The 15,264-nt window shown below is 38.3% G+C and overlaps 1 protein-coding gene across 6 annotated transcripts in view; it reads left to right on the top strand.

The window, feature by feature from the left end:
• adamtsl3 (ADAMTS-like 3) overlaps positions 1 to 15,055 on the top strand; it is a 672,454-nt gene extending 657,399 nt beyond the window's left edge. For all 6 annotated transcript variants that reach the window (XM_043677597.1, XM_043677600.1, XM_043677599.1 and 3 more), the window contains 4 exons: positions 2,656 to 2,863; positions 7,582 to 7,691; positions 9,572 to 9,786; positions 10,446 to 15,055. In XM_043677597.1, coding sequence (XP_043533532.1) covers positions 2,656 to 2,863; positions 7,582 to 7,691; positions 9,572 to 9,786; positions 10,446 to 10,561 — 649 coding nt within the window. In that variant the 3' untranslated portion in view covers positions 10,562 to 15,055. The remainder of the gene's footprint in view (positions 1 to 2,655; positions 2,864 to 7,581; positions 7,692 to 9,571; positions 9,787 to 10,445) is intronic.
• Positions 15,056 to 15,264: the final 209 nt, after the last annotated feature.

The following is a 15,264-nucleotide window of genomic DNA, read 5'->3' on the forward strand; positions in this document are numbered from 1 at the left end:
CTCTTGGCATTAGAAGCTGTACTTCCACCTTTAAGGGATATCTGCTCTGCAAAGCTGATGTCCTTTAACTCCCATGTAATTGAATGCTGCAGAAATTGGTGCAATCAAGTTTTTAAGTCAAAATTTCTGAACATTTAGTGCATTTAACCATTTCTAATAAAACAATATCACCTGCTTCAGCCCTTAAACATGGGCCAGCCTGAAATCCAATAGTTTTCTCGTTATCAAGCTATAATCCCTAACATTGTGATTTTTCAATAGTTATTTATCTTAAACATTAGAATTGCTGTATGACAGTAGTTTCTCAATGATTTGCTGATCTGGCTGCTGCATTGTTTGAGAGTCACAAAGAGTGGTGCTGGAAAAGCACAGAAGGTCAGGCAGCGTCCGAGGAGCAGGAGAGTTGACGTTTTGGGCATAAGCCCTTCATCAGGCACATACTTTTCAACACTGATACTCCAGCATCTCAGTGCTCACTTTCTGGCATTGTTTGGGGCCATGTGGAATACAATAAATGAATATCCATCAATTTACCTCTACATTGGCATTAGAAGAATATTGGCCCCATATTGCTTTTCATGATTGTCAGGAACAAAATAAGCTTCACCATGCAATTTCTACATTGGTCAATTTCCAATTTGAAAAATTAATGGCAAAGCAAAATACTGCAGGTTCTGGAAATCTTACAACTGTAAATGTTGGAGAAACTCAGCAGATCTGGCAGGATCTGTGGAGAGAAAAGCAGAGTTAATCTTTCAGATTGATGACCTTTCATTAAAATTGAGAAATGAGTTGTTCATATTAGTTGTCGAAATATGTGATTGCATTAAGCTTTTTTATATACTGACATCATGTATGATAATTTCAAGCTTAGTGGCAATGATAAAAGTGAAGGAAGAGAGAGTCACGTTCATACATGGATTTTTGCAACCTTATGATGTCACACAACATTCTACAAATGAAATACTTTTGCAGTACTGTAATGTAGGAAGCCAATTTGCACACAATACCGTACAAGAAATAATATGATCATGACGGATAATCTGCTTTGGGTGTTGAGTGAGGATTAACTGTTGTTGATCTCGACACTGGCAAATTCTCCTATTCTACTCGCAAATAGTGAACTCTGATCTTTTCGGGCCATCTGAGGAAGCTGGTGAGAATTTAGCCTAGATTATATCAGTTAGTAGCATTCTCACATCAGGAGTGAAAAGGTTGTGGGTTCAAGTTGCACCTCAGGAGGTGAGCACAAAAATCTAGGTTAACACTCCAGTGAGGTACAGGAGAAGTGCCACACTCTCTGATGTCATGCCTCTTAGATGAGATGTTATGATTAAGTTGAGACTCTGTAAGGTGGATGTAAAATATCTGACACTCTTTCATAGAGCAGCAGAGAAGTTATCCCTAATGTCCCAACTAATAATTGTCCCTTAGTCAGCATCATATAAACAGTTTTTGGGTCATTATCACATTGTTGTTTGTGGGAGTTTGCTGCTTGCAAATTGACTGCCATACTTCCTGGATTGCCACAGCTACTACATTTTAATAGCATTTCATTGGGTGTACAGCATTTTGCAACCTTCTGAGGCCATGAAGTATGTTATATCAATGCAAGTCCTACCTTACCATCTCAACCAAACAACCTCACCTCCACAGCACCACATTCCCTTAGTACTGCAGAGGAGTATCAGCTTAGATTTCTTACCTCAAGTTCCTGGTGTAGGGCTTGAACCCACAACCTTTTGATCCAAAGGCAAGTGCGTTACCACTGAGCCACAGTCAATGAAGAACTTAAGCAACAAAGAATAGTTCAAAAATCTATATTTCACATGAAACAAAAAAAAATTATATTTCATATGTTGTGCAATTATTTACGATTATGGGTGTGGTGTGGTTGGGAAGAGAAGAGAAAGGCATTGGCTGATCAAACAAAGGGACTTAAGGCAAGGAGTTTCTGGTGCAAATTGGAATTATTGCAACATTAAGCATTTGTCTTATAAAATGAATCGCCAGCATTGTTGCTGCCATTTAAAATGAGCGTAATGAAATTAGCAATATTGGTTTACTTGAAATATTCAAATTATATTTAAGTCAACATACTTGCCATAAGATTTTTGATGATGACCCTATTGGAGATACAGGATAAGAAGCAGAGTTTTGGTCCAGTCCAAGTATCTCATGACAACACAACCCACGGACAAAGGATGTTTCATTCATAAGCACATTATCTAATGTCCACGTGCTACATTCAGACTTCAAACTGATCTGATTGACACCATGACGGTTTTGTGCAGGAGCTTTTGAAGATGAACAGAATGAAAATATGGGGTTTTGATTCATTGACTCTGTTGAATATGATCTTGTCACTGCAGATGGCATTTTAATTCGAGTCAGCAGTATCCCTAGCTCTATCTTCTGCACTTACAATACATTCCTGACGGCCCTATTTATAAAACAAGTTAACATCTTTGTAAACACAATGAATGAGTTCAGCAAAAATGGTCCCCACTGAATGTTTAATTTTAGCATGATAGCAAAGTCACCTTGCCTTCCTTAACCCATTTTTGTCATCACAAAGAAATGATTTTGCATTAACGGAATTCATTTCATAATAGACAAAATTATCTCTTTATTAAGCTATTTTGTGCCCTTTAGGTGGGTTGCGACGACAACGTCAGGCTGTTCAGTCTCGTGCGGGAAAGGAATCCGCCAGCGACGAGTGACATGCGAGCAATTAACGGCTACTGGAACAGTAAAAACATTATCTCCAGCATATTGTGCAGACAGCACAGAACAGCCCGCTGAAGTAGAGGATTGCTTATTGCAGCCTTGTGTAGGGTGGAGCAGTCCAGCGTGGGGACAGGTAATGATATAGATCTCTGCTAAGAATTATTTGGTTCTTTTCAATAGCAATGATGATCATGATGAAAAATGAAAGAGTTCGGAGCTTTGCTGAGGCCAATTTATTAGCACAATTGTGAAAGCTGTTGTGTGAAATTCCTATACTGACCCCATTTCAATCTCTTGTACAAAAACTCTCCTAAGAATTTTACTCAAATGGCTCAACACTGAGTGAAAAATAGCAGACCTGCATGCCAAAGGAATTTTTTTAATGTACTTTTAATGACTTAACTAAACCATGCGAAACAAATCTTGGTCAAATATAAGGCATCTTCGATCATATTTCCTGCATCGCTTGTTTCGAAATTGCAGGCTTGTAAACTCCAACCCCTGCCTCCCGGCAGCTGATCAATTACAAATAATGCAACTGTGCGCAGTTTGCACATTGTTCCCATGTCTACATGGGTTTCCTCTGGATGCTCCAGCCCAAAGATATGTAGGTTTGGTGGATTGGCCATGGGAAATGCAGGGTAACAGGGATAGGGTGGGGGAGGGGGGGGGGTGCGGTGGTAGTAGGTCTGGGTGGGATGCTTTACAGGGGATTGATGTGGATTCGATGGGCCAAACGGTTTGCTTCCACATTGCGGGGATTCTAAGATACATTTCAATCTTTGTCTTTACCATCTGGGTAATAGACAGCCTGGGAGCGATTCACAGGAAACTATCAAGGGGAGAAGATTTTACAGCTGTTACACAACCCAACTAGTGCATTAATTTAATCAGAGGGAGAATCAAACTGATTCTGTTAACGACCTACAACTCTTTCTGGCGCGTTTTTGCTTCTTAAGTCCACTCAGGCCATGCATACAGCTGAGAAAGTGAGGTTGGAAATTTACTCCCATCATCCAGTTAATGGTGCCATTTTCCCAATAATTGTCTTTAGGTTTGCTCCACTATGGACTAATCATCTCTGGTTGTAATTGGGCCTTTGGGCAGCAATGTATTGTAACTTGGCAGCATAGATTCTCTCCCAATGGCAGCTGAGCCAGAATTACATGTGAACTAAAGTCAAAAAATCCCCTGCCGATGTATGAAAAGATTTGATTAATTTAGTATTTATTTGTCATCCCTAATTATCCTTGAAAAAGTGGTGGTTAACCAACTTCTCGGGTGTAGGAACACCTTAGTAGGAATGGGCTATAAACCTGTCTGGATAATGTGTGTTTTGGAGGGGATCATGAAGTGGTGGTTTTCCCAAGAATATGCTGCCATCGTCATTGGTCATGGGTTTGGAAGGTGTTGAATTGAAATACAAGCATTCTTTAGGGTTTTAAAATATGTAAGAGAAGGGAATAAGTTGACCCTGATATTGCTGAAAGTAAGTGGCTGTTGGCTAAGGTATCCAATGTTAAATTATTGGTATGAGAGGCACACAGTACATCTCCTTTGGGATATTGTTGATATGGTGTTAGACTATATGTCACCCCCTAGTCTTTATTTTGCTGAAAACCACAAAGTGAGTCTCTGAATGCAGCAACTGGCCTGTCTATGATATTAATGTATAAATTCTGATCTGTTTATATTTATAATCTGTGATTTCATAGGTGCAAAAAAATTGTCAAAGAGGGAGTTTTTCTCCAGTTAATGTATTAAAATCAAACATGATCTTCTGATAGTGTCAAATGGCACCAAACTTTAATCTCATTGCTGTGCAGTATATCAATTAATGCACTTAGTACCTTGTGCAACTCTCCTGTAGTTGGCATTTGATTAGTAAAGTGCAAATAAGTGGGCATTAAAATATTGGTAATCGACAGAATTCTCCTACAGAATACTGGGTACTCATTGTTTTGACTGCTTAACACCTTGCTGCATTTAATTCCTTGTTATCATGACTGCCTGTGAAAACAGAGCTGAGATTGTCAAATGTTACATAGTGCAGTTTACTGGAATTTAGTCTAAGTGCAGTGAACTGCTTATTAAAAAGTTTATCCACGCAAACAATATCTGAGCACTATCTTTGCACGTATTTTTTAAAACTGTTTTCTTGGATCTCAGACATTCAGTTGCCAGAGGATATGCATTCTCATGGCATTGCTTTGAGCTGAGGTTAGCAAAAATATTTGACCTGAAGGTAGCCCAAAAGTTTAAAGGCCTTGCTATAAATTCTTTGGAACGAATAACAAATACACGACAAGCACAGCAAGCACGGGAAAAGAGAATGGATCTCTGAAAAATATGAAGTGAGTGATGCCAATTCTGACAAATTGTCAAAAAGACATCATGAAGTCTGCACCTATTTTGATTCAATGCTGAAGAAGAACCACTGTTTCCCCCCACATTGCCCCCATTTTGGTTGTCTTTTTTGATTAAAGTGCCCTGGGACAGTTTATTAAAGTAAAGGACCCATAATGATAGAAATTGTCGTTAACCTTTGACATAACCTGAGCTTCTGTTTTATGGTGACCAAAAAAACTACTAAGCTTTAGCTTGGTATTTCTAATTTAAGAATGATAGTGACCACAATTCGGTTAAGTTTACTTTATCCATGGATAGGGTTAGGTATATATTGCAGGGCAAGAATTATAGCTGGGGGAAAGGCAATTTTGATGCGATTAAGCAAGATTTAGGATGCATGGGATGAGAAAGGAAACTGCAGGGGTTGGGCACAATTGAAATTTGGAGCTTATTCAAAGCACAGCTACTGGGTGTCCTTGATACGTCCCTGTCAGGCAGGGAGGAAGTGGCCAAGTGAGGGAACAGTGGTTTACTAAAGAAGTTCAATCTCTTGTCAAGAGGAAGAAAGAGGTGTATGTAAAGATGAGACGTGAAGGCTCAGTTACGGTGCTTGAGAGTTGCAAGTTAGCCAGGAAGGACATAAAGAGAGAGCTAAGAAGAGCCAGAAGGGGACATGAGAAGTCATTGCCACGTAGGATCAAGGAAAGCCATAAAGCTTTCTACAGCTGTGTCAGGAATAAAAGAATGATGAGTAGGGCCTGTTGGGGCCAGTAGTGGGAAGCTGTGCATTGAGCACAAAGAGATAGGAGAGGCGCTAAATGAATATTTTTCATCATATTCACACAAGAAAAAAGACAATGTTGTCGAGGAGAATACTGGGATACAGGCTATTAGACCAGATGGGATTGAGATATACTAGGAGGAGGTGTCAGCAATTCTGGAAAGTGTGAAAATAGATAAGTCCCCTGGGCCAGATGGGATTTATCCTAGGATTCTCTGGGAAGCCAGGGAGGAGATTGCAGAGCCTTTGGCTTTGATCTTTATGTCGTCGTTGTCGACTAGAAATTGCCAGAAGACTGGAGGATAGAAATGTTTACTGGTTTACAGTTGTGGGTAAAGTGTTGGAAAGGATTATAAGAGGATCTTTAATCATCTAGAGGAAAATAAGTTGATTAGGGATAGTCAACACAGTTTTGTGAAGGGTAGGTTGTGCCTCACAAAACTTAGAGTTCTTTGAGAAGGTGACCAAACAGGTGGATGAGGGTAAAACAGTTGATGTGGTGTATATGGATTTCAGTAAGGTGTTTGATAAGGTTCCCCATGGTAGGCTATTGCACAAAATACGGAGGTATGGGAGTGAGGGTGATTTAGCGGTTTGGATCAGAAATTGGCTAGCTGAAAGAAGACAGGGTGTTGGTTGATGGGAAATGTTCGTCCTGGAGTTCAGTTACTAATGGTGTACTGCAGGGATCTGTTTTGCCGCCACTACTATTTTTCATTTTTATAAATGACCTGGATGAGGGCATAGAAGGATGGGTTAGTAAATTTACAGATGACACTAAAGTCGGTGGAGTTATGGACAGTGCAGGAGCATGTTGCAGGTTACAGAGGGACATAGATAAGCTGCAGAGCTGGGCTGAGAGATGACAAATGGATTTTAATGCAGAAAAATGTGAGTATTCACTTTGGAAGAAGCAACAGGAGTACAGTGTACTGGGCTAATGGTAAGATTGTTGGTGGAGTAGATGAGCAGAGAGATATTGGTGTCCATGTGCATAGATCCCTGAAAGTTACCACCCAGGTTGATAGAGTTGTTAAGAAGGCATACTGTGTGTTAGCTTTTATTGGTAGTGGGATTGAGTTGCGGAGCCATGAGGTCACGTTGCAGCTGTACAAAACTCTGGTGCAGCTGTACAAACACACTTGGAGTATTGCACACAGTTCTGGTCGCCGCATAATAACATTGGCGAGGGTGCAGAGGTGATTTACCAGGATGTTGCCTGGTTTGGAGGGAAGGGCTTATGAGGAAAGGCTGAGGGACTTGAGGCTGTGAGATAGGGTGGAACAGTGAGAGCCTTTTTCCTTGGATGGTGATGGCTAGCACAAGGGGGCATAACTTTAAACGAAGGGGTGATAGATATAGGACAAATGTCAGAGGTAAGTTTTTTACTCAGAGTAGTAGTGGTGTGGCACTGCCTATGGCAGTGGTAGACTATCCAACTTTAAGAGTATTTAAATGGTCATTGGATAAACATAAGAATGATAATGGAATAGTGTAGGTTAGATGGGCTTCAGATCGGTTTCACATGTTGGCGCAACATCGAGGGCCAAAGGGTCTGTACTGCATTGTTATGTTCTAAGTCACAAATACTGTGGATCAAAATACTTATTGCTGCTAATAAATTTATTAATGAATCTCATTACACTGTCAAAAACCACATTCTTTAAGCGCATAATATTTTCAATACCACTAGCAATAAACACTTTCGTTTTGTTTGACAGTGCTCTGGTCGTTGTGTGGGTCACAATATTGCAGTACAACATCGCCAAATTGTATGTCAATATACAAATGGAACTTCAGCCACAGAGATTGCCTGTGACAAAGCCAAGAGGTACTAAGCAACTGAGTTTCATTTTTGACCTTTGTGATCCTATCATTTATATGACCAGGTTATTGAAAACTATTTGTGGATGGTAATGATTTCCAATAATTTAATGTCAGGGAAGTATTTGAAATAGAACTTCCAACAGGAGTTGAGTTGATGTTTCAACTGTAGAAAATTATTTTCAGTACTTCCTTGAAATTGGACAAATGTGGATAACTGTGAGATTAGCCACTTTGGTAGCAAAAACAGGAAGGCGGCTTGTTGTCTGAATGGTGATTCATTGGAAACGATGGGTTGCAACGAGACCTGGGGTGCCCTTGTACATCAGTCATTTGAAAGTAAGCATACAAGTAAAGAAAGCAAATGGTATGTTGGCCTCTTATAGCGAGAGGTTTCAAGTACAGGAGCACTGATGTTTTGCTGCAATTCGACAGGGCCTGGGTGAGACCCCATCTGCAGCATTGATCTGCTCTCATCTTGGTTTTCAAATCCATGCAGGGTCTTGCTCCTCCCCCTTCTCATCAGCCTCACAATCATGCAAGGTATCTATGCTCATCAAATTCTGGTATTTAGAGCAACGCCAACTTTAATTGTCCCAACACTGGTAGCCATGCTTTTAGTTTTGTTAGCTCTAAACTCTGCACCCCTGTTTACACATTTTTGCATCTTTATCTCACTTTTGTCTTTTAAGATATGGCTTAAAACCTACATCTTTGACCAAGCCCTTGGTTATCATTTTTGATTGAAAAGCCTTGAGACAGATAATTGGGAGAAAGGATATTATTATTAAATTGGGGAGGGTTCAGAAAAGATGTACCAGGATGTTGCCAGGGATGCAGGGTTTGTGTTATAAGGAGAGACTGGATGGGCTGGGACATTTTATACTGGAACGTAGGAGGTTAATGAATGACCTTATTAAGGTTTATAAAATCATGAAGGGTGTAGATAAGGTGAATAGCAAAGGTCTTTTCACCAGGATCAGGGAGTGCAAAACTAGGGGACATGTTTCTAAGGCGAGAGGTGAAAGATTTAAAAGGGACCTGAAGGGAAAACTTCTTCACACACAAAGTATTCATATATGGAATGAACTGCCAGAGGAAGTGATAGATACAGATAGAGTGACAATATTTAAAAGAGATTTGGACAGGTATATGAATAGGAAAGGTTTAGCAGGCAAAATGCAGGCAAGTGGGACTACATTAATTTGGGAATCTTGGTCGGCATGGACAAGTTGGAGTAAAGAGTCTGTCTCCATGCTGTATAACAGAACGATTGTATAATTTTAGAAACTGTTGTTTTCCCCTGATATTAACCCAGGCCCTATTTTTTATGGTGACTGAGTAAAGCAATCTCCTCCTTTGTTGTGTCTATCTTTGATGGGCTTTTATTCAAGAATTGCATTGGCTAATTATTTAGGCTTTATGACAAAACATGGTCTGTCCTGCTATAACACGTGTTTCTTCAAAGCGAATTGGCTTTAAAGCGATTGACGAATTTAAGCTGTTATTTGTCGAACACAACTTTCCTGACTGTTATTGGCCATAATGTGATTCCAGCTCCTTTCGTTTTAAATGATGCTGCTATTGTGCAATTTTCTTTTTACGCAGAACTATCACGTTATGTCAGAACTGACTGTAGCTGTAACATTTTTTGATCTAATGGAATTCCTGGATGATCAAGTTTCCTTGTAAATTTTGCTGGTGTTGCAGAGAACATGTTCCATATCTCTGTCTTCTTTTCCTACAAAAGCAGCAGTGGCATTGACAGTGAGGAAACCTTCCAAAGTCTTGAGGTCCTATAAACGGTTCCACTCACCTTCTCAAATGATCCCAACTCTCTGTCTATTCCTGTCCCAATGATTAGTAATAATGTGTTGCAATCCACAGGCCTGCCCCTGCCAGAAAATGTAAGTCAAGTAAATGTAACGTGGAGTGGAGAATGGGACCGTGGAGACAGTGTGCAGCAACATGTGGAATTGGTTTCCAGTCTCGCCGTGTCACTTGCATCCACAAGAGAAGTAATGAGACTGTGGCTGATCAGTATTGTGGATGGAAGAAACGACCAACTACATGGCAACGTTGTAATCTAACCTCTTGTGACAGTGAGTACATTTCTATCTGCTTAAAATAAAAACAATATCTTGCAATAAAATTTACCATATATACTCGTGTAATAACCAAATTTTTTTGACTACTTTTTAAGGTTAAAGTTATTGCATGGATACTACTTTTGAGGGGCTGAAATTAATGCCCATCAAAATTCATACTGTACTATTAGCAGAAGCCCAAGTGATCTCTAAATGAATAAACAGAGAAAAAAAAACATGAATTATGGTAATTCTGAAAATCTGAAGCACAACAACCAGCGAATTGGGAAGACTGGGAGCAGAGCAGAACAACCACAGACTGGAATGCTAGAGTGGAACGTGACAGCCACCACACTGACTCATAAACGTTGATCTGTTACCTGTGAAGAACTAAGGTTGATCTTTACACAAGATATGTGGAAAATTCCAGGTTAATTGGCCAAAAGTAGGGGATTGACTTGTACGTGAGATCAACTATTACCTGAGTATATTTGGTAGCTTCAGGCATTGCACAGGAAGACCTCATCTGTTTTAGCATCGAATAGCATTGGGTACACGTTTGTTGGGATTGCATTCTAAATTTCTTGTGTGGTAAAACTGTGGGAACTGAGTAATTGAATCATGTTTCCAGTCTTCACCGTGGTAATATTTGGTTTTGGATATGTTGCTTGCAGCTTCAGAAGGAGGATGTCTGGATACAACACGCTACTGTGCACTTGTCAAAAGACTGAGGCTGTGTCATCTGAACACCTACAAGCAGAGATGCTGCGAATCCTGCAGAATGCTTTAAGTAATGTAAACCACCCTCCAATGGATCATAATCAATCTGTCATAGACTGTGAAGTGATTTATACAGAACTTCATGTTGGTGAACTGACTGCAGTTGAACATGGTGCAAGTTGAACAAGAAGGATATTTTTAATATTGTTGTAAATCTGCTTGTACATACAGAAATTCACAAAATGTGTCCTTGATATTTGTTATATTAGTCAAATGTGTACTGGTTGAATTTTAAAGCAAGAGCTACTCAGCAGTTCTGCTTTTGTGGATTTGTTGTGTTTTACTGTTTGTGTTTTTCTCCCAAGTTATGAGATATCTGCTTATTTACATCACAGGAGTTAATATGGGAATTATTTACTTGGAGCCAGAACTTTCTCTGAATGTCTGAGTGAACTGAAGTTTTGCATTTTCACAGTGCAGATCAGGGAAAGCTTTCAAACCAAGTGAATTATTAATCAGTGTATATCCCTTTTAATTACAGTAACTCATTTTCAATTCACATTGGGCAAAATAGTGAAGTTTGCAGTTCAGATACTTAGACAAAAACATGGAGTATCCAGTCATTTAATCTTTTAACTTGTAGATGCTAGGATCAGTAGTGAATTTCTGACTGTGTGAACATTAGAGGAAATTGAGAAAACTGTCTTCCCAGCAGGAATTCCCCACCTGTTGGAAATGCAGTTAGAGAATTGACTTATCATGTTATAGTTTATCCATCCTTTCTCCTTTTAAGAATGCATTTTCCTCACAATGAAAACATTGAATTTACTCTATCATTGTAAAGAAATATCATATTCACCTACAGATATAGCATGCTTGGAGCATACACTTAAAGGCTGATCTCACTGAGTGTCTTTGGCTGCAGTATTCTATTCTTATTTCAGGCAAGTCATTTATCTGGAAGGTGTCTCCTGCTGCAATGACTAAGTTATAATGTGGTATATCTTCTAGTTTTATGCATCGTCTCAAGATGCTCCTTTGATGGAAAAGTAGGAAAATGCCATTAGTAAAATATTTAGTAATGGTTAGTTGTAATATGTAATTAGTGGCACAAGTGCATTTTTCATTGCACTTCATATATAGAAGGAAATATTCAAAAAATGCAAAAACCTCCCTGCCTCTGGAGAGTCTCAACCACTTTCAGATATACTGCTAATGGTTGACCTTTTGCTGTTAACTTAATATTGCTGCAGAGACTTGAGGCCTCCGCTTTGCACAGATATGTAATTCATATAATTCCCAGGGCTAAAACAGGTTAGAATCAGTGTGTGGGAAATTTTTTTATGGTAGTTCATTATAAAAAGCACATGCAGAAAATGATTCTCGTCACTAGAAGGGCAAGCTGTGCACTGTATTTCTGACAATTTCAGTATAGAGTATTTATGGTGAGTATTTACATATAAAAAGTTACTATACAGTGATTCATTCATTATAAGCTCCAAACAGTAATTAAAAATGCTGTGTTCCTACTTTCGAAAGTCTCCTGAAGAAGTGACTAATATGATTGAATTCATTGTACTCAGACACTTCAGTTTCTGTCTGTATTACAGTTAAAATTCAGGGATCACCTGAAAAAGCAATTGAGATTTCTTATTAACTCTTCGTAAATTACCATTTTAAATATATGGAATTTCTGTCACCTTACCCATTTGTCCTTCGAGTATTGCTGAAAATAGTTTTTGGCAACAGCATGAGTGATGAACTCTCAAAAAGGTTCAAATTACAGTGATATTTGCAATGGTCTGTAACTTTTTCACTTTACGTATCCCAATTTTCAAGTATTTTCATCTTCTGTTTTCAAAATTTTTCTTAGTCCAGAACAATTCTTCAGTTAAGGGAGCAATTCCCAAAAGTGAAATGAAGGTCCAACATGAATTTCTGAAGAATTCATAAAATGATAACTCTGTTTCTGTCCCCACAGATGCAGCAGACCTGCTGAGTTTCTTCAGCATTCTGTATTTTTATTTCAGATTTCCTGCATCCACAGTATTTTGCTTTTCTAAGAAATGTTCTGTTACTCTTTGGTCTTTCCTGATCATTTTTGGAATTTCACTCCTCATCTGTCACCCTGCCACCGCCACCTAGCAATGCTCGGATGCTTACCGAAAGTATTGGAGAAACTCAGCAGGTCTGACAGCATCTTTGAAGAGAGAAACAAAGTTAATGTTTTGAGTCAAATATGACTTCTTCAGAGCCAGTTCCGTAGAAGAGTCATAACTGTTCAGTCTGTTTCCACAGATGCTGCCAGATTCGCTGAGTATCTCCATTTTCTGTTTTTCTTTCAGTTTCCAGCATCCATAGCATTTTGCTTTGATTTGAGTGTTCAGATACTTGCTGTCAGAAGAACAGGTTCTGATCTCCCTCATCTCTTTAGCACATATCGGTGCACCAATGCTGTGTGTTGTTGTGCATAATATAGAGCTGAAATAGTCAAGTACATTTGTATCATTAATAATAAGACTATATGCTCCTTAATTTAAGCCCTAAGCATTGATTCATACACAGCTCATGTGCAGCTGTTGGGGCTTTATTAAAATGCATACTCTGGCTACAATAAAGATGACAGAATATTTATTTTTATTCTCCATCCGAGTCAAGTGTGAAATGGAAATTTTTAAATAACGTAGCAGAGTAAAATATTGCTAGACTTATGTTTCCTAATATTAGAAGTCAGTCTTGAAGAGCTATGTATAAATTTCAATATCGTACAAAACCAGGATATCAGGAGTAATTTCTGAGTCTTGCAAGAAGTCCCAATTACCATTATGAACAAAATTTGAAGCATAATCCCAAATCTGGATTTTCCAATTTATAAAGCAGTAATTATCGCAATATTCCAAAATAGGTTTGTACAATTTGGGATTTTGTTGTTAGTTACTAAAATAATGTAAAATCTGCATAAGTGGGGAGGAAATATATAAAAAGGGATTTACATTACTATGTAGTAAATGCATGGTTACAAAGTAATCATAAAGGGTGTTAATTTAGACATTTATGATAAATTAGAATGTCAGTACTGAAAGATTCCTGTAACAGTAACAAATAATTAAAGTATGTGTTCAGCAATAACATATCTTTGTGTTGATTTTAACAGTATTATAGGCGATGGAAAACATTTATTGTCTGATGAGTGCTCCAACTATGTTCCTGTATACAGCTGTTTTAAGTTGGTCTTTATCATAAATATGATACTTGGTACCTGGAGTGATAGCCTCTAATTTTACATTGTCTGATCATTAATGGGTCTTGGCCTTTTGCAAAAGGTTGTGCGTAAATTAAAGAAAAATAATTGTAACATATTTACTTGTACATATTTATTTCCTGTCAAGTGCAATACTGAATGCTGTATATTGTGTGTCATAAAGAATATTTTTGTTGGGACTTTTATTTTTTACTACCAAACTTTGGTTTTGAATTGCTTTTCACTTTCTATTTATACTTAAAATGCTTATAGCTTCATCAAGCACTTGCCAATTTTGTCTAAGTTGCTTCCTCCTCCTTCAGACATAGAAATGCATGTTGCTTGAATTATCCCAAGATCAGGCTTTATGCCTATTTACTTACAGTTGCGCTATAATGTAGGGGTGTCCAAACTGTATTGGAAAACAGATCTGCAAAAACTAGTTGACTCAGTTTTATTTGCACTTATGTATCTTACTTGTAAGTTTATCTGGTTAGAATTCTGTGGTCCTGGGGATTTGAAAATGATTAGATCTAGAGATGGATCAGTTCTGAAGTAGGACACCACCATCTGACAGTCTCCGCTCTTGACACGGCTGCACATATTCTTCTGCTCTTCATTAATTCCTAGTGCACAAATTTAGATGGTTTTTCCTTGTGTTAAGAACCTTACTTTGTCCATCCTGTTTTTGCTACACCTCTACAACTCACCTTTCCACTTCAAAGGCACTATATCAATGCAAGCTATTTTGTTATTTTTTTGTGCAAACATACAAAATTAGATCCAAAGTAGTACAATCATGGGTGATCTTGTTGTATCTTGAATTCCACCTTCCCAGATAACTTCGATTTTTTTTTGTCTACCTCTGCCTTAAAAGTCACTCCACTTCCACTGCCTTCAGCTACGGAGAGTTCCAATGTCACACAAGCCTTTGAAAGAAAAAATATTGCCCCTCATCTGTGTTGTAAAATGGCAGTCTCTAATTTTAAGCCAGTGCCTCCTAGTGGACTCAAATGTTTGGCTTCAAATCTTCACAGTATAAATGACGAGATGTTTGGACACCCCTGGTAATAACATGGAGCAACGTTTGGTGGTTTGTGTCTAATGTTTCCAACATTGCACAGCCCCTTACAGTTAGTTGTGATGCCAGAGGCAATATTCATATATTTTGTTAAACTTGCCTCTGCTTAAAGAATTTCAATAAACCCACATTGTATTGCAAATATATAATCATGAAAACAATATTTGTGCTGTGTATGTTATCCAAATTTGTTGTGATTTTTTTTAATTGCAGTTTAATAAAATTGAACTTTTAACCACAAATATCAATTCCTAGTTAATTTCAAAAATGTTATTTTCAGTGGTGAAGTTTTATTCCTTCAGACATGATGAACATTGCTCACACATTTCAATGCATGGTACCACCTCATAAATAACTCGTTTTCAGCTTCCTGAAGAATTCTTATTGGTGGACCTTACTCCATATCAGTGGATTTATCATTGGTCAGCCATACCCCAACCATCTTCATGGA

This window comes from Chiloscyllium plagiosum, chromosome 36 (genome assembly GCF_004010195.1).
Source record: "Chiloscyllium plagiosum isolate BGI_BamShark_2017 chromosome 36, ASM401019v2, whole genome shotgun sequence".
Taxonomy (NCBI): Eukaryota; Metazoa; Chordata; class Chondrichthyes; order Orectolobiformes; family Hemiscylliidae; genus Chiloscyllium; species Chiloscyllium plagiosum.